The sequence below is a fragment of the Haliotis asinina genome, chromosome 5, assembly GCF_037392515.1.
Source record: "Haliotis asinina isolate JCU_RB_2024 chromosome 5, JCU_Hal_asi_v2, whole genome shotgun sequence".
NCBI lineage: Eukaryota > Metazoa > Mollusca > Gastropoda > Lepetellida > Haliotidae > Haliotis > Haliotis asinina.
In genome coordinates, this window is record NC_090284.1 from 77,832,719 (window position 1) to 77,860,640 (window position 27,922).

At 39.7% G+C, this 27,922-nt stretch overlaps 1 protein-coding gene across 1 annotated transcript; it reads left to right on the forward strand.

The window, feature by feature from the left end:
- The first annotated feature begins 457 nt into the window (after positions 1-457).
- Positions 458-10,891, forward strand: LOC137284323 (uncharacterized). The gene is made up of 4 exons (XM_067816089.1): positions 458-542; positions 6,403-6,537; positions 9,895-10,015; positions 10,823-10,891. Exons 1-4 carry the CDS (start codon positions 503-505, stop codon positions 10,827-10,829), a joined length of 303 nt encoding a protein of 100 aa, XP_067672190.1. The 5' UTR covers positions 458-502; the 3' UTR covers positions 10,830-10,891.
- Positions 10,892-27,922: the final 17,031 nt, after the last annotated feature.

The following is a 27,922-nucleotide window of genomic DNA, read 5'->3' on the forward strand; positions in this document are numbered from 1 at the left end:
GGTTTATTGTGTACAACACGGACTGGTATACTCAGAATCAGCATGTGTCGGAGTGGTATTCATGTTTAACTGCGGCATGGTGTCTAAGTGAGCTACCACTGAAAAAACATGTTACGTCTGGGCTAGGACAAGAAGCTACTGTTGGTAGCCGTGGAGGAAGGTACGTGTTGTGTGCTAGTTCCGATGTTGGTACAAGGAGCCATGGAGGAAGGTACGTGTTGTGTGCTTGGTCCGATGTCGGTACAAGGAGCCATGGAGTTAGGTACGTGTGTTTTATAGGAATATGTACAGATTGTATTATTAGTTTGTAGTGCTGATACGTGAATGCATCGTGACTGGGTTGAGTTTATTTTGAAGCTTAACCGTGCAACACAAATTCATCAAAACACGATTATGTACATTCTTAGATAATGTACAAATCTGTTAGTTTGTGTGAAGATGACATACGTTCAGTAGGAGAAGCGATATAAAAGACAGCAAGCTGCACTCCCACGCATTCGTCATGAGGGTTATTTTTGTTCTTGGAGTCTTGGCTGCAGTTGGTAAGTACATCAGCTCACAAGGATCTCATCTTCTGCAGTGCCCAATGGGGTCGATGTCCTGCATTGTTATGTTGTCCAACACATCTGTTGTTCAGATTGCAGGCCGGTGTCCTGCGTTGTTATGTTGTCCAACACATCTGTTGTTCAGATTGCAGGCCGGTGTCCTGCGTTGTTATGTTGTCCAACACATCTGTTGTTCAGATTGCAGGTCGGTGTCCTGCGTTGTTATGTTGTCCAACACATCTGTTGTTCAGATTGCAGGCCGGTGTCCTGCGTTGTTATGTTGTCCAACACATCTGTTGTTCAGAATGCAGGTCGGTGTCCTGCGTTGTTATGTTAAACTATATATGTATAAACTTGGTAGGCCTAGTGGCAGTAAGAGTTGTATACTCCCCAGGGATTTGAGACTGATAATACGATGTGACGTTGGGATTGACATCCAATGATCGACATCCAATCGATCGAGGAAAACAAATACCAGCGTCTTGAGCAAGCACTAATTGCATGGACATGTGCGCTATATAAATATCCAATAATAACAACAATTATTACTTATTTATGAAATTGAATGTTCTGTCCCTTTTGACGGCAATGTGACTATAAAGATTCTGGAATAGCATGATAAATATACGGACCTCGCTTTTGAAATATCTCACTTGCATCCCAAGTACACTGTCAGGCTCCCCATTGTTCTCGGGGCCTTGGTTTGGTACCTCATGATCTCTTGGCGCAGAGTGCCCGGGTTCTCCACCGGAAGCAAAGCCTTCTGACAATCTGGGTAATGCAGAAGGTTGCAGTGTTGGGGAGCCATCATATTCTCCGGAAAGTTCTTCGTGGGTTCGACTGGGCAGCGCTTCCTGGGAGAAGTCCCATTCGCTGTCTGGGCTGCGTGTAGAAGGGGCGAGGGCCCTGAGCTGATGATGCGCTTTACCAGAATCACCAGAAAAAAAGAGAATCACTGTGCCAGTATCACACGAACCCTCTGTGCTGCATTTTCTTTAATCTGTAAAACATAATGTTGGGCAACGTATCTGTTGATCAGAGTGCAGGTCAGCGTCCTACACGTTGTGATGCTAGGTAACACACGAATGTATGGCATGACACACTGACGTATGGTAAGACAATACTAATCCGAGAGCATTCTTTCTTTCTTGCAACTTTAAGTTAAAGACTGTTCACCTTTGTATAAGGCACACGTTAATGTAGAGATTATGCCCATACATAAATGAGTTGTAGATTAAATCTCACTTCAGGCTAATGTTTACCTGACGCTCAGCACAACGAGCACAGGTTTATTCTGAAGCGAACACCTTTCCCAATGTACATGAGCCAGTTCTTCTCCAAACTACAGAAACAAAGAGCTCACTCACGACATTCTGTCCACAGAGATGGAGTCCACTCAAACACAATGGACAGTCAATATTTGGTGTTGCCTTGACCCCGATTTCTCGAAACAAACTTTTTACTCAAATTTCAAACTGAGTTTGACAAAATGAAACAGCTGAATTTTAAATAAACCCATACATACTTAATTAATCTATCCACCAAACTCACATTGTCTACTATGTTTGAATTTGATATTGATTTCAGTTCATTCTAGGAATTTTCCTGTGTTTTCTCAAATTTGAGTAAAACTCAAACTTAAGACAAAAATGAGACATACGTTGTTTTTGCCTGGTCGGCCCTGTGAGTAGAATATGATGGCTGCCTTGGTACCAGTCTTTGCTTTTCAAATGGTGAGTTTTCCCTTCGAGCTATACAGGCAGCGTCCTTAGCTGCAGGACACCCTTCCATATCGCACCAGCATGCCATTACTATGGAGCCTTCACACATGACCTGACATGAAGTCTTCCATACTCAGTGTTACGTAAACAAATTGTGTGCGACACAACACTACAGCAGGGTTGTAACTATCGATACTGTGCAGTTGTTGAGTCTCCGATAGCAATTAATCGATGGTAGAAAGCGCAGCGAAATATACATGAAATACCAGATTAGTTCCCACTGATTTAAATGTAACCCTCCCAGTTACCCCTTAACCTAACTTGATTTGGATTTCAACTTTCTTGTCTGCTACGAGGGTTGGCTGAACAGTTCTCAGCCTGAGTGTTTTTCCCCACCAGGTAGAGACAGGTGTTTGCCACCAATGAGGACAATCATTTAGTGAATCATAGACACAAGAACTACAAACATACTAATAGTTTTATCTCAACTACAGCTCTTTTGGTAAACCTACCCTCTGAAATCATCAGAAATGGACAAAACTGAATACAGGGCAGTCATCAAGTACTTGCAAAAGAAAGGGATGTCCCCAACACAGATACATGCTGACACGGTCTTCACTCTAGGGGATGATGCTCCTTCATTTTCCACAGTAAAGAAGTGGGCTGCAGAATTTAAATGTGGCAGACAAAGCCTTGATGATGACCCACGCTCAGGAAGGCCTTCAACAGCAACCACTCCAGAAAACATCACGCGAGTGCTCGATATGTTGATGGATGATTGACGATTGACTACTCGACATATTGCTAGATATTGCTATCTCTCATGAGAGGGTTGAGCATATTATCACCAACGAATTAGGAATGACTAAAGTTTCTGCAAGATGGGTGCTCTTGACAGCAGAACAGAAACGTGTCAGGTTCCAGATGTCCCTTGACAATTTGCGTTGTTTTGAAGCAGATCCCGATGATTTTGTGGCACGATTTGTAACCATGGATGAGACCTGGATACATCACTTTCAACCAGAAACAAAACTACAGTCAAAACAGTGGAAGCATCCTGATTCACAAGCTCCGAAGAAAGCCAAGTCTGTTCCTTCAGCTGGAAAGGTGATGGCATCAGTCTTTTGGGATTCCAGGGGTATTCTGCTCATTGACTATCTTGAAAAAGGTCAAACTATCAACGGCAGATACTATGCTGATCTACTGAACCAGTTGCGAGAAGCAATCAAAGCCAAACGACGAGGGATGATCGCTAAAGGTGTCCTCTTCCACCAAGACAATGCGCCTGTTAACAAATCGGTGGTGGCCATGTCAACAATCCGCGATTGTGGCTTTGAACTCATTGACCATCCTCCTTATTCACCTGATTTGGCTCCTTCTGACTTCCACCTGTTCCCCAAAATGAAAAAGGAACTCGCCGGTCGCCATTGTGCAAGTAATGATGACGTCATTTCCGCTGTGACTGATTTTTTCAGGGTAGCTGAAGAAGATTTCTTCCTGACCGGGATTCGGGCCTTGCAGCATCCCTGGCAAAAGTGTGTGAACTTGGAAGGGGACTATGTAGAAAAATATATTACAAACGTGGACTTTGTAACGTTTTTTCACAGTGAGGCTTAGAACTTTTCAGCCATCCCTCGTATCAACAGAGACTTCAGATTGTAATTGTTTCATATAAACAATTAATGCATTCGGGAAATGACGTCAAACGAGACCATTCAAGGAGAAACAGTTTTGCAATAGCTGGTCGCAATAGACTATCACTAACGCAATGAGTCCTAACAATTAATGCATTCGGGAAATGACGTCAAACGAGACCATTCAAGGAGAAACAGTTTTGCAATAGCTGGTCGCAATAGACTATCACTAACGCAATGAGTCCTAACAATTAATGCATTCGGGAAATGACGTCAAACGAGACAATTCAAGGAGAAACAGTTTTGCAATAGCTGGTCGCAATAGACTATCACTAACGCAATGAATCCTAACAATTAATGCATTCGGGAAATGACGTCAAACGAGACCATTCAAGGAGAAACAGTTGTGCAATAGCTGGTCGCAATAGACTATCACTAACGCAATGAGTCCTAACAATTAATGCATTCGGGAAATGACGTCAAACGAGACCATTCAAGGAGAAACAGTTTTGCAATAGCTGGTCGCAATAGACTATCACTAACGCAATGAGTCCTAACAATTAATGCATTCGGGAAATGACGTCAAACGAGACCATTCAAGGAGAAACAGTTGTGCAATAGCTGGTCGCAATAGACTATCACTAACGCAATGAATCCTAACAATTAATGCATTCGGGAAATGACGTCAAACGAGACCATTCAAGGAGAAACAGTTTTGCAATAGCTGGTCGCAATAGACTATCACTAACGCAATGAGTCCTAACAATTAATGCATTCGGGAAATGACGTCAAACGAGACCATTCAAGGAGAAACAGTTGTGCAATAGCTGGTCGCAATAGACTATCACTAACGCAATGAATCCTAAGAAGTAAACAAAGAAATGCCACACAGAATCAACAGCGTGTCAGTTTTTGACAATTGCATTATAAAAGTAACCATGTAAAACTCAGTAGATAGAGATGGCAGTTAAAGCAGAGTAACAGAATATGTGCAAGGTCAATATAATGTACTCTCCTCTAAAAAGAAACACATATGTGCATTTTCACGAATTTGATATGCTAACGTTAAACTGTGATACTACGTGTAAATTTCACAGCATAAAAGATCAAATGTCTTTTAACATGTACAACTTTTGAACAATTCAGTAAGTGGGGGCTTCTGTTCCCCTTTAGGCGTTTTCTTCAAAATCTGTTGTGGCCACCATTAGCCCCTAAAACAGGTCTTCACTGTCTCGGCATTGACTGAATAAATGTTTGAATTCAAACTTCTGGCAAACTCCTTTGGCAATGCCTGCGACAGTTGATCCAGCGTCTGGGGCGTCGGTTGACGTACACTTATGTCGACTTCATCTAACAAATGCTGGATCAGGTTGATTCTGGACGGTTTTGAAGGTCATGGAACGGAGGGTCAAGGTTCAGAAACATGTGAATCCTTAAGAATTTATCACTGTGCCAAATAACAGACGAAGGTACCCAAAGTTAGATTTCTGAGTGTAGTAACCCCCCACATCATGACACTTCCACCATCATATCGACCAACGCCTGTCTTGTAGATTCCAGAATTGAGAGTTGTTGCAGCGCTGGACCCGTCGGCGGCGATGTAGTCGATGAAGCACGGAGCCGAACTAGGATTTTTCTAACTCGAAGTTCAGCTTCTTGTAAAAGATTACGAAAGGTTTGCGCTGACACCCTCCTCAAACCAGGCACTACGCTTGCAGTTGCTGTGATAGGTTGAATCCGCAGATGAAATAACTGTGAAGCAATGGTAATCCGAGGTTTACCACTTTGAGGCCGATATTGCGTAGAATTAGTTTGGTCCCATGAACGACTGGTGGTATTCTGGGGAACACTGAGGTGGCTCGCCAGGACAGGCTGACACTCCAGAGACTCCAGACTTGGAATGGCAATGTTTCCATTTTCAGTAGTCGCAGTCTGACGATATTCTTTCATTTACCCAAAAATGGCAGTGACCGTCTGAAAGCAAAACGAGCTGCTTATACAGGCAAATGTCCCTGTCCACAATAAAGTTGTTGTTTTTTTTCTCCATGCGATTTTGCATTCGTCCCATGTGCACGTGCCAACAAATGGCGAAACATAGCAATCAGTGTAAAAATACTTGAAAGTTGATGCACCAATATCACGCACGTCTGTCTTTTTGGGGATAAGTGTAAGAAGTGATTGTAACAACAACGAGAATGGTGAATACTACATTCCCCTAGGTACATGGCGTTGTCAATTAGCCATTATTGTGTGGCTAAGAACCCATGAGGTGAGAAAGTGATCTGCTCGGATCTGCTGGCTGTGCTTACTGTAATGGTTGTTTGCCTCTTCGTGATTTTCTAGGTTAGACCATAGTTGAAAATGTGTTGAACTGAACATGTGTGTATGATACGTTTACAGTTCTTTAAGTAATAATTACATGGTATGACGAGGAGTTCTAAGAGCTCACATATAATGCATGTTGTGGACGGATAGCTACATCCGATGTACACGTTGTTGTAGCTGCCACCGTCCAGGGGGAGCCCTGCAACGACGTACGTGACTGTTCCGTCACCCAGTGCGGCTCAGGTGGAACTATCACGTGCGCGTCGGGAATATGCACGTGTACCAGCCTCTGTACACCAGAACCAAACCTAGGTAGGTGGGACTCTCTCCCTCTGTGTGTGTGTGCGGGTGTGTGTGTGTCTGTGTCTCTGTGTGTGTCTGTGTCTGTGTCTCTGTGTGTGTCTGTGTCTGTGTCTGTGTCTCTGCGTGTGTCTGTGTCTCTGTGTGTGTCTGTGTCTATGTGTGTCTCAGTGTGTGTGTGTCTGTGCCTGTGTGTGTGTGTGGTATGGGGGGGGGTCACATGTTGTGACTGTGTGAGGGACAGAGAGTGTGTGTGTGTTGTAAGTGGGCGTGTGTGTGATCAATTGCGTGTGCGTGCTGTGGGTGTGTGCCTTGCGCGAGTGTCGTTTGTAAAGGGAGAGACTGTGTGTTTTGTGCGTGTGTGAGAGGGAAAGAGACCGTGTGTGTATTGTGTGCGTGTGATTTGTGTTGTGTGTTGTGTGTTGTGAGTGTGTGTGCGCGAGGGAGAGAAACTGTGTTGGAAGTGTGCATGTTTTGTGTATGTGTTCTTATGTTTGTATATGTGAGTGAGGGAGACAGTGTGTGTGTTATGATTGTGTGTGAGGGAGACAGTGTGTGTGTTATGATTGTGTGTGAGGGAGACAGTATGTGTGGTATAATTGTGTGTGTGAGGGAGACAGTATGTGTGTTATGATTGTGTGTGAGGGAGACAGTATGTGTGTTATGATTGTGTGTGAGGGAGACAGTATGTGTGTTATGATTGTGTGTGAGGGAGACAGTATGTGTGTTATGATTGTGTGTGAGGGAGACAGTATGTGTGTTATGATTGTGTGTGAGAGAGAGTTTATGTGTTGTGAATGCAAGTGATGTGCATGTAGAGTGTGTTTTGAGAGTTTGTTGGAGGAAGAGTGTTTGTGTTGTGAGTGTGTGTGTGGTGGAGAGAGATCATGCGTGTTGTGAGTGTGTGTGAGGGTGAAAGTGTACACGTGTGAGAGTGTGTATTGTGAGTATGTGTTGTGTGTGAGGAAGACAGTGTGTTTTGTGAGTGTGTGTGAGGAAGAAAGTGAGTGTATGTGTGTGGTGTGTGAATGTGTGTGAGCGGTGTGTTTGTCAGAGAGTCTGTGTCCGTTGTGAGAGTGTGATGTGTATGAGGGAGACGGTGTGTGTGTGCATGTGTTATCAGTGTGTGTGTGTGTGTGTGTGTGTGTGTGTGTGTGTGTGTGTGTGTGTGTGTGTGTGTGTGTGTGTGTGGATTACATTCTCATTAGAAACCAATGTGTAGATTTTATTAAATTGAAAAGGATAACTAAATACAGCATTTCTATTTAAATTGATAAATGCTTGTTTGGGTTTTGATAAAGATCTTCTATATGCATGTACCTACATACATCCAGAAACATCACCATGGTATGACCAATTTCTTTTACAATGTATAAATGGAATCTCTATGTTGTAAGATAACCTACTGGAAATAAGTTCGTAACTACCAGATGTTTATACCTCGTACGTCGGTGATTCTAACGCACGAACTGGGACACGTCCAGACTCTATTGTAGTTGATATATTAGAATCCATGGAAAATGAAAACTACACCTTTAGTGAATCTGTTTTGATTTACTTCAATCTTAAACGTTTTTCCGCCCACAAGGCAGTAAACAACTATGGCAAACACTTGCTTGACTCATGCTCTGTATTCAACATCCAGATAATGAAGGGGCCATGTGACTCAGGAACTAGAGATTTACATATATTGGTATTATGGTGCCAATGTCATTGCTTATAGAATATCCCCGACAAGTTCATTTGACTTTGTTAACGATTTCGCTAAAACACCCAGAGCCGGGTCACCCTATCTCCGATTCACGGTAAGATTACGAGTGCTTCATGCATGACAACATAATGTATTAGGAGAGCAATACCGGCTTTAAATTCATTTGGGACAGTAATAAACTAGAACAGTTCAGACATAACATTTTATCTGATGATGTACAGGAACTCCTAGATAAATCTGTGGACTGCGCTTTTACGTGCATTGAGAAAAGGGTTCATTCGCACGAAGAGGAATTTACAATATCGTAGAGGCTCTTAGTCTAACCGCATCTGATATAAAGAGAAAATTTAGGAAAACCAAAACATCTGTAAATGACTGGTCTGACAAAGAATGCTGAAAATTGAAAAATGAACGCTTTAGACGTCTGAACAAATCCAAAGCTCACAGATCAAAAATGAAAACTCATCAGTAAACTATAATAAGATAAGAAATAAATACCATTCCGTGTGCAAACGATTATAATCTCGTAAACACTGTCGTAAACTGCGAACTCACAGAACAGATACTCGCCTACAACTAGTGAAGAAATATTAGACAACATCCAGAATCTTAAGTTTAGCAAATCCCCAAGAATAAACAACATGATACCTGAATTGTTTAAATATTCGGCTGACCCTTTAATCCCTTACTATTTGTATGCGTTATTTGATGACCTCGCTAAAGCGTTTGACTCTGCGGTCTGCAAATGCAAATATATGAACTAGAAAACTTTTGTAAAAGCGGATAGAAATTTGGATCAGACAAACGTAGTGGTATTTAAGAATGGGCGAAACCTAGGAAACAATGGAAAATGGTATTATAAAATTGTAAACTTGAAACTACAAATTCGTACTAATTCCTAGGTGTATATTTCATTAATCAATTATATTGGCCATTGCACGCAAACTATGCAGCTGTGCAGGCACAGACAGTATTCCATGGAGTCCCAGGACAAATACGTACTCTTGCTGATCTCAACATGAATTTATTTTCCCAAAATCACCCGTTGAAGATAACACTGTTTAATAATTTTACAATCATATATGTTATTTCACATTGTGTCATAACATCGTGAGCTGTCGGAACTATTTGCACTAGTTGATCCTAAAAGCAACGTGATCAAGAGAGATGGAGAGAGAGACGCAGAGAGAAATAGAGAGAGAGTTTATGTATGGTGAATGTGTGATGAAGTTTAGCACACGTGTGTGCGTGTTTTGAGAGTCTGTGTGACAAACAGAATGTGTGTGCAGTGAGTGTATTTGTGAGTGTGTGAGAGAGAGAGATACACTGAGAGAGTTTATATGCTGTGAATGTAAGTGTGCTCCGTGTGTGCTTGCGAGAGAGAAGAGCGCGATCGAGAGAGTGCGTGTTTCTGTGTGCTGAGTGGAGGGGAGCGTCGAGATGTTTGTTGCTTCGGGATAATTTGGGACGGTATCATGTTAATGTTAAGAAGGTGATGGGTCATACTTCATGTATGTAATTCTGTACAAACAAGTCACAAGGCTGGTAAATGTGTCACTTTTAAAATAGCGTAAAGGTATCGTTCACACGATATGCATATATAATACCAGGCAGATACTGATTGCGTGTAACACCCGCCTGTGTCTTCCCCCCACCAGCAAGATGTAGAAGTCAGGCTGACTGCCGCAATGCTTACAATCAGGGCCAGATATCCTGCACGTGCCAGCCTCTCTCTGACCTTCACTGCATCGACGGACAATGTCACTGTGGCTACCCCTCGTAAGTATACAATCTTCACTCTGTAGACGTAGAATGTCACTGTGGCTACCCCTCGTAAGTATACAATCTTCGCTGTGTAGATGGAGAATGTCACCGTGGCTACCCCTCGTAAGTATACAATCTTCACTGTGTAGACGGACAATGTCACCGTGGCTACCCCTCGTAAGTATACAATCTCCACTGTGTAGACGGACAATGTCACTGTGGCTACCCCTCGTCAGTATACAATCTTCACTGTGTAGATGGAGAATGTCACCGTGGCTACCCGTCGTAAGTATACAACCCCCACTGTGTAGACGGACAATGTCACCGTGGCTACCCCTCGTAAGTATACAATCTCCACTGTGTAGACGGACAATGTCACTGTGGCTACCCCTCGTCAGTATACAATCTTCACTGTGTAGATGGAGAATGTCACCGTGGCTACCCGTCGTAAGTATACAACCCCCACTGTGTAGACGGACAATGTCACCGTGGCTACCCCTCGTAAGTATACAATCTCCACTGTGTAGACGGACAATGTCACCGTGGCTACCGCTCGTAAGTATACAATATCCACTGCATAGACGTAGAATGTCACCGTGGCTACCGCTCGTAAGTATACAATCTCCTCTGCATTGACGGACAATGTCACTGTGGCTACCCCTCGTAAGTATACAATATCCTCTGTGTAGATGGAGAAAACAATCTTAACGTTGTGGACTGTCAATTATCACAGAAGCTCGTGCCCATGATGATTAAGTTCATCGCTTGTACTGGACATAAGTACACGTAGCTTGTTGTTGATAAGTGCCTTGTCTGTTTCAGCGGCTGAAAAGCACATCGCGTTAACAACCGGAAATGCGAAATCTGCTGACAATAAATGGTTTAAGTGCACTCTAGTTGCTTATTGTTTTTCTTGCAATTCATACCGAAGAAAGCTGTAGTTTCCCGACACTCAAGAGTATGGACCAACATTGCTTGGGCCGTGCAATATTACCTCTAAGCTGGTATGTTCTGGCACGGCATCTCACCATACGGATATCGCGATCTGGTTCAAATTCTGCAATATATTGACTTATTCAGGGTTAGTTCCTTTTGGATTATGTAGCCTTGATTTACATAGCAACACGATGGCATCTGCTTCACGTGATTTCGAAGTGACTACCAGTGAGCGAGTACAGTCTTACGTCGCTGATGTATACCTATAGTGGGCTTCTCACTATATGTTAGGTCATCTCTTGTTTTCCCAAGATAACCGCATTTGAGGATTTTGTTTTGGAGGGTCAGGTTTACTTTTCGCTAGAAAGATCTCTTCCCAGGTTTTACTTTTTAGTTCGACCGCTTCCTAACTTCATACGGACATCAACATTCAAATGATACATGAGTGTTTGAATCATTTGAAAATTATCGTTGCAGATTAAACTCACAATACAATGTGTTTTCCAAGTGGGATAGGAACCGCATTTCTCATATCCAGGGGCAGACGCTCTACCGCACGGTCACCGGGCCAACAAATTAGAATAGTAAAATTATCTACTTATAGCTACTGCGATTACATTGATTTTACGCCCGCTTCAGTTATTGTTATGTAACTTCATTAAATGATCATGTATATTGTAATTACCCATCATTGACGGTGTATATGTTAGAGAAAACACTTCTCCTCGGATTTGGTAGACAATGAAAAAACATCGGGGTCGGGAAACCCCTTCCCCTCCGGTTTCACATTGGCTACCTCGGCGGCGTGTTTTCTCCTACACTTAAATCTATCCATGCAATATGACGACAGGGGGCAAGAAGCATGGACACTCATTGGTGACTGCGAAGAAGCGTGTAAAAACGTGAAGTTTGGAAATATGTATGGCTCATAAATATAGAAGCAATTCCATTTATATGTACAGAGTTTGCTTTAAGCTTGACAGAGATTCCTAGGACCAATATACCGTAGTTATAACTAGTTTTAAGTTTCCATATTTTTTATATCATCTTTCAAAATGTTTTACTTTTCAAGATTCTAGTCAGAGTCGAGAGACCATTAAACAAAATCTGTTCAGGATTTGGGGGTTTGAATGGTTTTATAAATGACATTTCCGAGGAATTGGGAGGCTTCAAATAGATCAGTTGTTTTATTTGGACTTATTAGTAGAACCTCCAGCTCTGACCATTTAACAATTCACATTATTTTGTTACTTTCGTTGTCTTCATAATGGGAGGTATGTTATGAATTTATCATAAAGGTCTAAGTGTAATCAATGTTGCATAATGGGAGGCATGTTATGAATTTATCATAAAGGTCTAAGTGTAATCAATGTTGCATAATGGGAGGCATGTTATGAATTTATCATAAAGGTCTAAGTGTAATCAATGTTGCATAATGGGAGGCATGTTATGAATTTATCATAAAGGTCTAAGTGTAATCAATGTTGCATAATGGGAGGCATGTTATGAATTTATCATAAAGGTCTAAGTGTAATCAATGTTGCATAATGGGAGGTATGTTATGAATTTATCATAAAGGTCTAAGTGTAATCAATGTTGCATAATGGGAGGCATGTTATGAATTTATCATAAAGGTCTAAGTGTAATCAATGTTGCATAATGGGAGGTATGTTATGAATTTATCATAAAGGTCTAAGTGTAATCAATGTTGCATAATGGGAGGCATGTTATGAATTTATCATAAAGGTCTAAGTGTAATCAATGTTGCATAATGGGAGGTATGTTATGAATTTATCATAAAGGTCTAAGTGTAATCAATGTTGCATAATGGGAGGCATGTTATGAATTTATCATAAAGGTCTAAGTGTAATCAATGTTGCATAATGGGAGGTATGTTATGAATTTATCATAAAGGTCTAAGTGTAATCAATGTTGCATAATGGGAGGCATGTTATGAATTTATCATAAAGGTCTAAGTGTAATCAATGTTGCATAATGGGAGGTATGTTATGAATTTATCATAAAGGTCTAAGTGTAATCAATGTTGCATAATGGGAGGCATGTTATGAATTTATCATAAAGGTCTAAGTGTAATCAATGTTGCATAATGGGAGGTATGTTATGAATTTATCATAAAGGTCTAAGTGTAATCAATGTTGCATAATGGGAGGCATGTTATGAATTTATCATAAAGGTCTAAGTGTAATCAATGTTGCATAATGGGAGGTATGTTATGAATTTATCATAAAGGTCTAAGTGTAATCAATGTTGCATAATGGGAGGTATGTTATGAATTTATCATAAAGGTCTAAGTGTAATCAATGTTGCATAATGGGAGGCATGTTATGAATTTATCATAAAGGTCTAAGTGTAATCAATGTTGCATAATGGGAGGTATGTTATGAATTTATCATAAAGGTCTAAGTGTAATCAATGTTGCATAATGGGAGGCATGTTATGAATTTATCATAAAGGTCTAAGTGTAATCAATGTTGCATAATGGGAGGTATGTTATGAATTTATCATAAAGGTCTAAGTGTAATCAATGTTGCATAATGGGAGGTATGTTATGAATTTATCATAAAGGTCTAAGTGTAATCAATGTTGCATAATGGGAGGCATGTTATGAATTTATCATAAAGGTCTAAGTGTAATCAATGTTGCATAATGGGAGGTATGTTATGAATTTATCATAAAGGTCTAAGTGTAATCAATGTTGCATAATGGGAGGTATGTTATGAATTTATCATAAAGGTCTAAGTGTAATCAATGTTGCATAATGGGAGGCATGTTATGAATTTATCATAAAGGTCTAAGTGTAATCAATGTTGCATAATGGGAGGCATGTTATGAATTTATCATAAAGGTCTAAGTGTAATCAATGTTGCATAATGGGAGGCATGTTATGAATTTATCATAAAGGTCTAAGTGTAATCAATGTTGCATAATGGGAGGCATGTTATGAATTTATCATAAAGGTCTAAGTGTAATCAATGTTGCATAATGGGAGGTATGTTATGAATTTATCATAAAGGTCTAAGTGTAATCAATGTTGCATAATGGGAGGTATGTTATGAATTTATCATAAAGGTCTAAGTGTAATCAATGTTGCATAATGGGAGGCATGTTATGAATTTATCATAAAGGTCTAAGTGTAATCAATGTTGCATAATGGGAGGCATGTTATGAATTTATCATAAAGGTCTATGTGTAATCAATGTTGCATAATGGGAGGCATGTTATGAATTTATCATAAAGGTCTAAGTGTAATCAATGTTGCATAATGGGAGGTATGTTATGAATTTATCATAAAGGTCTAAGTGTAATCAATGTTGCATAATGGGAGGTATGTTATGAATTTATCATAAAGGTCTAAGTGTAATCAATGTTGCATAATGGGAGGCATGTTCTGAATTTATCATAAAGGTCTAAGTGTAATCAATGTTGCATAATGGGAGGTATGTTATGAATTTATCATAAAGGTCTAAGTGTAATCAATGTTGCATAATGGGAGGCATGTTATGAATTTATCATAAAGGTCTAAGTGTAATCAATGTTGCATAATGGGAGGTATGTTATGAATTTATCATAAAGGTCTAAGTGTAATCAATGTTGCATAATGGGAGGTATGTTATGAATTTATCATAAAGGTCTAAGTGTAATCAATGTTGCATAATGGGAGGCATGTTATGAATTTATCATAAAGGTCTAAGTGTAATCAATGTTGCATAATGGGAGGTATGTTATGAATTTATCATAAAGGTCTAAGTGTAATCAATGTTGCATAATGGGAGGTATGTTATGAATTTATCATAAAGGTCTAAGTGTAATCAATGTTGCATAATGGGAGGCATGTTATGAATTTATCATAAAGGTCTAAGTGTAATCAATGTTGCATAATGGGAGGCATGTTATGAATTTATCATAAAGGTCTAAGTGTAATCAATGTTGCATAATGGGAGGCATGTTATGAATTTATCATAAAGGTCTAAGTGTAATCAATGTTGCATAATGGGAGGCATGTTATGAATTTATCATAAAGGTCTAAGTGTAATCAATGTTGCATAATGGGAGGTATGTTATGAATTTATCATAAAGGTCTAAGTGTAATCAATGTTGCATAATGGGAGGTATGTTATGAATTTATCATAAAGGTCTAAGTGTAATCAATGTTGCATAATGGGAGGTATGTTATGAATTTATCATAAAGGTCTAAGTGTAATCAATGTTGCATAATGGGAGGCATGTTATGAATTTATCATAAAGGTCTAAGTGTAATCAATGTTGCATAATGGGAGGTATGTTATGAATTTATCATAAAGGTCTAAGTGTAATCAATGTTGCATAATGGGAGGTATGTTATGAATTTATCATAAAGGTCTAAGTGTAATCAATGTTGCATAATGGGAGGTATGTTATGAATTTATCATAAAGGTCTAAGTGTAATCAATGTTGCATAATGGGAGGTATGTTATGAATTTATCATAAAGGTCTAAGTGTAATCAATGTTGCATAATGGGAGGTATGTTATGAATTTATCATAAAGGTCTAAGTGTAATCAATGTTGCATAATGGGAGGTATGTTATGAATTTATCATAAAGGTCTAAGTGTAATCAATGTTGCATAATGGGAGGTATGTTATGAATTTATCATAAAGGTCTAAGTGTAATCAATGTTGCATAATGGGAGGTATGTTATGAATTTATCATAAAGGTCTAAGTGTAATCAATGTTGCATAATGGGAGGCATGTTATGAATTTATCATAAAGGTCTAAGTGTAATCAATGTTGCATAATGGGAGGTATGTTATGAATTTATCATAAAGGTCTAAGTGTAATCAATGTTGCATAATGGGAGGCATGTTATGAATTTATCATAAAGGTCTAAGTGTAATCAATGTTGCATAATGGGAGGCATGTTATGAATTTATCATAAAGGTCTAAGTGTAATCAATGTTGCATAATGGGAGGTATGTTATGAATTTATCATAAAGGTCTAAGTGTAATCAATGTTGCATAATGGGAGGTATGTTATGAATTTATCATAAAGGTCTAAGTGTAATCAATGTTGCATAATGGGAGGCATGTTATGAATTTATCATAAAGGTCTAAGTGTAATCAATGTTGCATAATGGGAGGCATGTTATGAATTTATCATAAAGGTCTAAGTGTAATCAATGTTGCATAATGGGAGGCATGTTATGAATTTATCATAAAGGTCTAAGTGTAATCAATGTTGCATAATGGGAGGCATGTTATGAATTTATCATAAAGGTCTAAGTGTAATCAATGTTGCATAATGGGAGGTATGTTATGAATTTATCATAAAGGTCTAAGTGTAATCAATGTTGCATAATGGGAGGTATGTTATGAATTTATCATAAAGGTCTAAGTGTAATCAATGTTGCATAATGGGAGGTATGTTATGAATTTATCATAAAGGTCTAAGTGTAATCAATGTTGCATAATGGGAGGTATGTTATGAATTTATCATAAAGGTCTAAGTGTAATCAATGTTGCATAATGGGAGGCATGTTATGAATTTATCATAAAGGTCTAAGTGTAATCAATGTTGCATAATGGGAGGCATGTTATGAATTTATCATAAAGGTCTAAGTGTAATCAATGTTGCATAATGGGAGGCATGTTATGAATTTATCATAAAGGTCTAAGTGTAATCAATGTTGCATAATGGGAGGCATGTTATGAATTTATCATAAAGGTCTAAGTGTAATCAATGTTGCATAATGGGAGGCATGTTATGAATTTATCATAAAGGTCTAAGTGTAATCAATGTTGCATAATGGGAGGCATGTTATGAATTTATCATAAAGGTCTAAGTGTAATCAATGTTGCATAATGGGAGGCATGTTATGAATTTATCATAAAGGTCTAAGTGTAATCAATGTTGCATAATGGGAGGCATGTTATGAATTTATCATAAAGGTCTAAGTGTAATCAATGTTGCATAATGGGAGGCATGTTATGAATTTATCATAAAGGTCTAAGTGTAATCAATGTTGCATAATGGGAGGCATGTTATGAATTTATCATAACGGTCTAAGTGTAATCAATGTTGCATAATGGGAGGCATGTTATGAATTTATCATAAAGGTCTAAGTGTAATCAATGTTGCATAATGGGAGGTATGTTATGAATTTATCATAAAGGTCTAAGTGTAATCAATGTTGCATAATGGGAGGTATGTTATGAATTTATCATAAAGGTCTAAGTGTAATCAATGTTGCATAATGGGAGGCATGTTATGAATTTATCATAAAGGTCTAAGTGTAATCAATGTTGCATAATGGGAGGCATGTTATGAATTTATCATAAAGGTCTATGTGTAATCAATGTTGCATAATGGGAGGCATGTTATGAATTTATCATAAAGGTCTAAGTGTAATCAATGTTGCATAATGGGAGGTATGTTATGAATTTATCATAAAGGTCTAAGTGTAATCAATGTTGCATAATGGGAGGTATGTTATGAATTTATCATAAAGGTCTAAGTGTAATCAATGTTGCATAATGGGAGGTATGTTATGAATTTATCATAAAGGTCTAAGTGTAATCAATGTTGCATAATGGGAGGCATGTTATGAATTTATCATAAAGGTCTAAGTGTAATCAATGTTGCATAATGGGAGGTATGTTATGAATTTATCATAAAGGTCTAAGTGTAATCAATGTTGCATAATGGGAGGTATGTTATGAATTTATCATAAAGGTCTAAGTGTAATCAATGTTGCATAATGGGAGGTATGTTATGAATTTATCATAAAGGTCTAAGTGTAATCAATGTTGCATAATGGGAGGTATGTTATGAATTTATCATAAAGGTCTAAGTGTAATCAATGTTGCATAATGGGAGGTATGTTATGAATTTATCATAAAGGTCTAAGTGTAATCAATGTTGCATAATGGGAGGCATGTTATGAATTTATCATAAAGGTCTAAGTGTAATCAATGTTGCATAATGGGAGGCATGTTATGAATTTATCATAAAGGTCTAAGTGTAATCAATGTTGCATAATGGGAGGTATGTTATGAATTTATCATAAAGGTCTAAGTGTAATCAATGTTGCATAATGGGAGGTATGTTATGAATTTATCATAAAGGTCTAAGTGTAATCAATGTTGCATAATGGGAGGTATGTTATGAATTTATCATAAAGGTCTAAGTGTAATCAATGTTGCATAATGGGAGGTATGTTATGAATTTATCATAAAGGTCTAAGTGTAATCAATGTTGCATAATGGGAAGTATGTTATGAATTTATCATAAAGGTCTAAGTGTAATCAATGTTGCATAATGGGAGGTATGTTATGAATTTATCATAAAGGTCTAAGTGTAATCAATGTTGCATAATGGGAGGTATGTTATGAATTTATCATAAAGGTCTAAGTGTAATCAATGTTGCATAATGGGAGGTATGTTATGAATTTATCATAAAGGTCTAAGTGTAATCAATGTTGCATAATGGGAGGTATGTTATGAATTTATCATAAAGGTCTAAGTGTAATCAATGTTGCATAATGGCATTCCCGTTAAGGATCTTAGTTGTTGGGGGTCACAAGAGATTTTAACCCTAATTCATGTTTTTGCTTTAACAGTTCATGTTAACACGTGTATATATTTGCGTTGAATCTGAACGACTCCTCTTTAACAAGTGTGAATTTTACAACACAACGCGGTGTGCACATAAACATGTGTTATCTATGCACTTGGGAGTGTGGTGGAGTATTGTGGGGTTAATAGTCTATCCAAACTTCAATCCTCACTTCAACTCCAGTTATTAGTTTGCAGTTAGCAATTTACGCAGCATATCTGAACGGGGACATGTGTCCGGAGTGGGTGCTGGTGGTCACAGTACAGAGAGTTCCTTGGTGCCATGTATCTGTCTGTTTCTGGCAAACCTGGAAATTTACCAAATGCATTCATGATTTGAATAGGAGACACATAACAAACGTCCATCAAAGTGCAATAACTTAACTGTGAGTTAACAATAAGTTTAAACTGTACCATGCCCTACACCTGCAAGTGGTGACGCTGTCAGGTTTCCGATGCACCCGATTGCTAACACATGATACGACAGATGAGCATGTATTATGGGAAGTGTTATATACACTAAAATTACAATGTAGTTTACCTTAATCCTACTTAACATGTGTTTTGGTTACTAATGAGATCCTAATGAACAACCTCAGTGGCATGCGTCACTAGTGTTTTGATGGCTAATTAATCAACTCACATAAAATGCCTTCCGATAGATTAAGAATGAAATCACATAGTGGTGCAGTAAAAGGTATTGACTTGACAAATACACATGCACGTTGCACGCATCTCTCTGTCCGGATAACTGGAAATCTATGGAAATGGTCTGAAAATTCACCGTCCGGGTCCGGGAGCGCGGGGTCCGGTTAAGCGAATACAATTAATGAACGTAAGTTTCGTTTCACATAAAAACCGTCCGGAAGGCGGGTTTTCCGGTTATGTGGGGTCCGAGTAAACGGGGTTCGATTGTATATGGTGTAAGTGAAAATAAGGAATAGCATTGAAATGCTTCTTTCCGACTGGTGCGTCAAATGTTTTCGACTGATCAACCATGTGACTCTCTAAAAGCTGTGACTAGTCCTGAGTCCTATCATATCACCTGTCACAATTGCATCAATACTGCTCTAACGCTGTTACTAATCCTCCAAATAGAGGAAGTGTCACTGTTCCTTTAAGCTGAAAACATTGAAGTCTTATGTCAAAAGTCTTCTTGACTTGAGCGTTGAACATGAAAGTCTGAATATGGAAGACATGATGACGGTTCACTTCGACCAATAAGTTAATCATTGGGAGGGTATTGGAATCTTGACAATTTTTAAAGATATCGGACTACCCACACAACATCCATGGCACACACACACTCTCACGTGCACCAATACTTACCCACACCTTCACGTCCACAACGCACACACATCTACGAAGCACACGTGCAATATAATGATCCGCGAACCTTGGTTTCTTTTCTTAGCTCTTTACCAAATCACATACTCAGAATACCTTATCTCACTAGGTCTGCACTTCCAATCTACTTTAGAATCATTCTACAACAATTGGCATTGTTTTACAATGAAATGCCCCGGTTCACTTCTACCTCTAGACCAATATGTTAATCAGTGGGAGGTTATTGGAATCTTGCCAATTTTTAAAGATTACCCATACAACTGAAGCTTATGTTGAACCTCTTGAACAAATTTCCCTGTTTTGATTTGGACACTGAAACGTGTTTCGTAAAGCCAGTTGTGTGCTGATGTGCCTTCATCACCTGCTGCTGCCTAGCCTTGTCCCGCAACAGCAGACGACAGGTGGCGCCATGGCCTGATGTACTATACCCAGTTCAATAAGGGTACAAAAGGTAGGAAACAAGGGCTGGCGGTATAGTTTAAATGGATCAAGCATTCATGTCAGACGTATCTCAGAAGGTAGCAGTGGCTATACATCCGACTACTAAAAGCAGCCTCACAAGGACATGCGCGGCGCACATGCATTGTACCGCACACATACACATCCACTAAGTACACACATACCAATGCATGCATGCGAATCCACTGCACACACACACACATACTTACGCACACATGCACATCCAAGGCGCACACACCTACTCACCTCACACTTGCACATTCATGCCGCACACATACTCACGCACACATGCACATACACGAAGAACACACATATTAATGCACACAGGTAGAACCACAGTGCACTCATACTAACGCATAAAAGCACATCCACGAAGCACACACATTCCCTCGCATACATGCACATCCACGAAGCACACAAATACTAACGTCAACATGAACATGTACGAAGCACACAAATACTCACGCACACATGCACATCCACGTGGCACATAAATACTCACGCACACATGCACAGTCACGACGCACATATATTTACGCGCGCAAGCACGCACGCACGCACGCACGCACTCACCCACACCTTCACATCCACAACGGACACACATCCGCGAGGCACACGTGGGAGTATAATGATCCGAGAACCCTTTTCAGTCCAGGTTGTCAAGACAACAGAATGTATTAATTTTTCGTTTTTAAGATGGCTGGCTGTCAAGGTCCGAAGGAGGGACTTGTACTTTCATCTGGTCATCTTCTCAGTACGACATATTGTATTGTCTTCGTTTAAGACGTCTAAGCTCCCCAGAATTTGTAAATAGCTGAAATAACGCTTGGGATTTGTCTTTGCATTCCTTCAGCCATTGCTATCACTGCTCAATATAGATACGCTGACCTTCATTGTTATCGCCGACTTAAACCTGGCTTAGATACAATATCGGCACATTTAGCACGTCGCTGCTTTTCCAAACTTTCAATAACCTCAGTCTCCAAACGGTGTATGCCCGTATCACCATAGAGACAGGAGTGTCATCGTGGATGGCGGGTTCAGTGCCACAGACCGGCCTACTCCACACGGTTAGCTAGATGTTATAAGAATGGTGATAGAACGCCATACCTTAACATTAACTTATCTTAGCGCTAAATCTAGGCCCTGATAGCCGTGGTAAACGACTTCTGGGACCATCATGGATGTCACGATTTTTTAATCAATGGCCATTTGATGAAAATGTTCCACATTGTGGAAGTCGTGTAATCATCTATATTGGGTGTGACGACCTTCACGACCACTGATCGTGTCTTGAGCCGATTCGTGTGTCAGAATGTGTTTATCGGAAATTGAGTTGCTTCCATTCCTGATGGTGATTTCACATGGTGTAGCCACTCCTTTAAAAACAGCCCAGTCTCTCGGGCTGCCCCACATACTGCAGGTGGGTTACATCTGTTCACATCGCATAATCACAGGCACCCTCAATCAAACATGAAGGCATTCCTCGCACTTGGAGTTGTGGCATTCGTAGGTAAAATACATTTAACTTTATTGTGTAGTAGTGCAACTAAAAGGCAAGGATAGAATGGTTAAGGTGTCCCTGCTATGACATCATCTCTTCTGGGCTGTTATCTTTCAACACAGGGATTGCTTCCTTCGGAAAGTTCACAATCTACATTCAATGTATGGCAGAGGTAAATTGTATCCCGACTAACACAACAGTTTATTCTATGTGTGGCAGGGGAATATTGTGCCCCTAGCCATCAGAACAGTTTATTCTATGTGTAGCGGGGGTAAATTGTGTTCCTGACTAAAACAACAGTTTATTCTATGTGTGGCAGGGGAATATTGTGTCCCTAGCCATTAGAACAGTTTATTCCATGTATGACAGGGGCAAATTGTGTCCCTGACTGACACAACATTTATTCTATGTGTGGCAGGGGTATATTGTGTCCCTAGCCATCAGAACAGTTTATTCTGTGTGTGGCAGGGGTAAATTGTCTCCCTGACCAACGCAATAGTTTATTTCAGGTAGGGCAGGGGTAAATTGTGTCCCTGGACAACACACCAATTCATTGCTTAATCTACTGTCTAGCAGGGGATTATCAAGTATATACCTGCTAATGCCAAGTATATGAACAAAGATGAATGTCAACATGACAGATGATGTCTGTAAGTATATCTGCTACACCAACGGTATAGCATTTCATTCATTGTGCGTGTGATATACTGGGCGACGTTTGCGTTCGCACTCTGTCTGTTCAAGTTCAAGATTACAATATTCTAAACCACAGCAAAACTTTCCAAAGTCTTATGGTCATCATGTAGGGGACATTTCCAAACTTGACACCTCACTGACAAATGTCGCATGAAATTCCATATTCTGACTAGCGCCATATGCTCTCACGTACTTTAGGTGAACAACTGCAGTGCATGTGTTTGTGGCGTGTTGACAATGTCGACAGCTATTCTCTGAATACCCCTTCACAGTGCCCACCCTGCAGAGGCGACACTGTTAACCAGACATTGTTATCACAATCGTAATATCACTCGACACAGCTGCATTGTGACTACTTGCTTCTGACTCTCATGTCGGCGATCTTCTGTTGCAGTGGTCGCTATGCACGGAGAGCCGTGTTCTGAATCCACCACCTGCAGCATCACCCAGTGCGTTAGTGGAGCTAATCTCACCTGTATAGGCGGCACGTGCACCTGCACAAGACTGTGTTCGGCAGAACCTAATCTCGGTAAGTATTCTTATCATGTTTTAAACAAAATACAATTTTCACATTCCGATCCTCCTCCTCCTCCCCATCATCATCACCATCATTTAAAGATTAAAACAAATAATGTGGGCGTGATCCTGCAATACACGGATCTGATCATCTGCTCGGGGTCCCTGCCTCATCACCCTTTTTCCTGGAAGCGCTGTTCAGTTGATTCAGGCTTTCAAAGAATGTGAAGACTCCCAGATATCTCAGATACTCCTGACAGCCTTCTGCATCAAGCAGTGTGTTTGGAGGATTCTACTCCCGACAACCTTCTGCATCAACTAGTCTGTTTGGAGGACAGTTCTCCTGACAGCAAACATGAATACTCATCAAATGTTTTTTAACAAAGAAGTAGTAACGGACAAAGAAGTATTGTCTGTCAAATTTTGTGCCAGAAAGAGCATTCAGTGATACAGATAACGTCATTGGTTTATCTGAAACGGAAACATTTTGTTTCATAGCTTCGATGTATCTGAAGCTGTATACGGGCCTACTCCAGAGAATGTAATTATAGTTGTTGTTTCCTTGGCGCCTTCTACATATTCTGGCTTCTTCCAATAATGGACCTCTGAACCGAACCCTTAAGCATGACACAGACGCTTAAACAGGTTTTGCACAACGCCATTATGTTGCTTAAGAGGGTGTTTGTACCATCGCCGGTCATGCACTTACACGTGTTAGGCGGTCCGTAGCATAATCTACATCTCATATTTACATTTTGACATAACATTATACAGTGGCAGTTCCCAATAGGAAGTGACTTGTCCTAATCAGCAAAGTGAAAGTCTGTTGTTTCATTTTCCAGGCTAGCTAACTTTACCCAACTTGGCAGGACTGCTCTTTTTAACACTTTGCAAATACACTTGATGCTGTTGATAGATAGAAAATCTGTTACTGGACAGAATTCGCATTTCGCTGATACTGACTAGTGTACCGACAGAAAAGAACTATCAACAAAATCAACTTTAGTATTGAAATGATGTCCATCTTTGCTTGTTTGCTTTGTGGAATGTTTGCTTTTAAATAACGCCCTCCCAGGATGACTGGTCGATATATTGATTGAGGGAATAGCGAGGGTATGCCATGTATTGTCGACATAAGGAAGTCAGTATGACAATGGCCATGTTGGTTGGTTTGGTATGGCAGGAGTACTTAACTTGCGCCTTTGACTTTGGTCCGAGATCTCATCGATGAACTTCAGATTTTTTTATTATTGCAACCTCGCGATGCTGTTTACGTGATTTCAAATTTGGATATTTTTTTCGGTTCGTATTTTGATATTTTTTTTTTGTTTCTGTATGTTGTGCATAATTATGACGACACGTGTCCAGTAGTGATATGAAAAAGCTCAACATAGTATTGTTTCCGATGCACGTGGAAACTTCAAATTCTATTGTCCGTCAACTTACCTTTCGGCACACGATTTTTCACAATTTGCATAAAAGTCCTGTCAATGTGTAACAAGATATTGAATTTTGAAACGATTATTACACGTTTTGCCTTCAAACCTATCATATAGAAATTGTGAAAAATGTTGATAGTGTTACGAGGGGGTTAAAGCACGTGCTGGAAAAGTCAACAACATTGTAAAGCGTGTGTCAGCGTGAAATGTACATGCACGGGTTTTTTCATCTATCAGCTGCATACAGGCAAAGGAATTGAAAACTATGTTGTCTGTAGATACGCGGCAAATCATCAGAGTTCACTAAAAGAACAAGCAATGCCACCAAGACCTGCTAAAGAACTCTGCAAAGTGTTATTTCCCATGACACTATTTCAGAGTCTGTTCATGACACTGCAGTTAAATTAGGGGCCGTCTCAAAACATGCAAAGAAAAGAAAGCTGGATAACTTCGATAAAAGAATTCTGAGGGAGGGCATGATCCGGTTACATTGGTCCAATGAGGTCATATCGTCAAGCAGACTGAAGAAAATATTGAAAGAGCACAAAGGCATTGTGTTGTATAGTTTTACTTTTTGTTTGAATATCATTTCACGAGCAACCCTTCTGGGTCAGCCAAGTTTAACTGATGCAACTCGCTTGTCACAAGCTCTCTGATTGGCTGTTACAGTGCTGTCAGTACTCGGTCTATCAGACGCATAATTCATATAGTAGAAGCCAGACAGACTATTCAAGTACTCGTGACATCTCTCCTTTTACGAATTAAACATGATTAAGTGAATTAAACAATGAAAAGTGAATTAAACCACTGATAAAATGAAGATTTCTATTTCATTTTCACAATAACGCGATGCTTGGTAACGGCAATCAGTCTGTTCATAGTAATGAAGTCAGTCATCACGCTGTGTGTTCTATGATGTCACCATTTAAATCACTTTTGAATCACTGTGATGTAAAGTAACTTATCAACTATAAACTGAAATCGACACTTTAAAGTCCACATAAATCACTGATACACATTCAGCACTTGGACTATTTGTAACATATGTGAAAGTCTACTTGTATCTCGCTGGCATCCTGACTTCCCTCCCACTGCGAGTTGTTGTTACACTGTTGGGTGGTGGTTTAGGGATATCACCTGGCATCAGATGGTCTTCCGGGGCTGTGTGAGGCATCGCGATATCATGTGTAACCTCAAGCTTATCATCGAATTTGCACGGTTTTATGTGTTGCCACTTTCTTCTGTATTCAGCGCCATCTGGTGTCCTGGAGTAACGGTCACATTTCCGAGTCACTTTACCTGGTGTCTACGACTTTTTGTTTTCACACCAGATTACAAAAGGTTCATTGTAGCTTAATGGTCGCCATGACCTGGTGCCCCCTCCATAATACTTGGTGTGGTTTCCATGTTTAAGTTTGAGTGCACAATCAACTGAAAATTGCTTTCTTGAGTTCAAACTGCTTTTCAGCACTGGTAACCTTGTCCTCAGTTTTCTCCCATAGAGAAGTTGTGCTGGTGATTTACCATCAATCACCGGTGTGTCCCTGTAGTTCAACAGAGTAAGGTAGGGGTCACTGCTAGAATCCTTGGCTTTCTTTAACAAATATTTCACAATTCCCACAATTTGATTAGTTCGTTAATTTCATAGTCTTGCTCATTTGCCATCTGAAATTTCTTCAGATACTTTTTAGAAAATGGCAGTGATCTTTTGATCATGTTTACGCGACAGCCTAGAACTTTTCTTAGCTCTGTTTCTTCAAACGTGTGCAGTACTGGAGCTCTTGACAATGCATCAACCATTACTAGCTGCTTGCCTGGAATCCATTCATATGTGAAATTATATTTCTGCAGCCTCAATAACAGTCTCTCAATTCTTGGCGGTGCATTCACCAGTGGCTTGTTGAAGATAAACTTCAAAGGCGTATGGTCATTTTCAACAACAAAGAGACGCCCATAGACATATTGGTGAAATTGCTCTGCTGCATAAGCTACGGACAAGAACTCGTTTTATATTTGAGCACAATGCTCTTCCGCAGACGTCACAGATCTGGATGCGAAGGCAAGTGGAGAACCTCTTTGCACCACTTGGATGCATCACAGGAAATGTTCACTTCTTGTTCTGGATTCAACAACTTTAATACTGGTGCACTGGTCAATAATACTTTCAGTTTTTGAAACTCCTGTTCATATTTTTCATTCCACACAAATGCAACTTTACTGACTTTTCAGTCATAACCTTTGTGTATTTGTCCTTGTTGAGTATAAGGTTTTTGTCTCTGATGATCTGTAATACTCTGGCCAGCCTCTGGGTTAATTCTGCTTCTGTGTCTGCATGAACTAAGATATCATCCACATAAACCTCAACACCTACACAAGCCGTGAACCAGTCTGATACAGTTCTCTGATGCACTTGTGTGCATATGTTCAGTCCAAATGCTAAGCGATGGAAACAGTAATTACCATAGGATGTGCTAAATGTGGTTAACATAGCACTTTCATTATCCAACTTTATTTGCCAGAAGGAAGCTGTTGCATCATATTTCGCACAAGTATTTGGAGTTCCCCAAGTTTGCTGCCATCTCTTCAATGGTCGGAATGCTAAATTGGTGTCATCTGAGATACTGATTCAAATTTCGTGGATCGAGACAGATCCTTAGATCACCCGATGGATTCTCTGCAATCACCATGGAATGTATCCAATCACTAGGCTCCTCAACTTTTGATATTACACCATTAGCTTCCTTTCTTTCTAACTCGTTCTTTACTTTATCATGTAAAGCAAAGGGTATCCTCCTTGGAAGATTCTGCACTGGTTCAGTATGTAGTTAGCTTTCTGCTAGGTTCTGCTATAGATTTAGTTGTCACTGACTTCTAAATGTGGTAGGGAATAGTACTGACATCAGATCCAGTGTCTAGTTTGAAAGTCACCGTTTTATTTCTGAAACCTACAACCGGCTTCACGAATCAGTCAGAGTTGTCAGACACTGTGTGCACACTGTCTGTCGATGATCCCTTGGAGATATATCCCACACAAAAATCACTTTGATCATGATCATTTGTTGTGTGCCGTCCATATATATATGGCCTATTGTACTGGAGATATTCTTGTGCATAAAGCACAGTGCTTTGGCGTGACCTACAGAGTTTTTGAAAATGTCCCAGTTTTTGACACCTGTGGCACTTCGTCATGTAGGCAGAACATTTATTTATGGGATGATATTTCCACAATTATTTATCTTTCTTTCTCTTTCATTTCCCTTCATTTAGTTGAGTTTTGTTGGCTCATTTTTATGTTCATACCCCTGTTCTCTTTCATTTGGCTTGAATGTCCTTGGTTGACTTTTCTCGTGTGTTGCATGCACCACATTTGTTTCAGTGTTCATGTCTTTCAGTTTTCTACACACTTTCATGTG

Coding starts and splice junctions, on each gene's coding strand:
- LOC137284323 (XM_067816089.1), top strand. CDS start 503: ATGAGGGTTATTTTTGTTCTTGGAGTCTTGGCTGCAGTTG. Junction 543..6,402: donor TGGAGTCTTGGCTGCAGTTG/GTAAGTACATCA, acceptor ACGTTGTTGTAG/CTGCCACCGTCCAGGGGGAG. Junction 6,538..9,894: donor TACACCAGAACCAAACCTAG/GTAGGTGGGACT, acceptor TCCCCCCACCAG/CAAGATGTAGAAGTCAGGCT.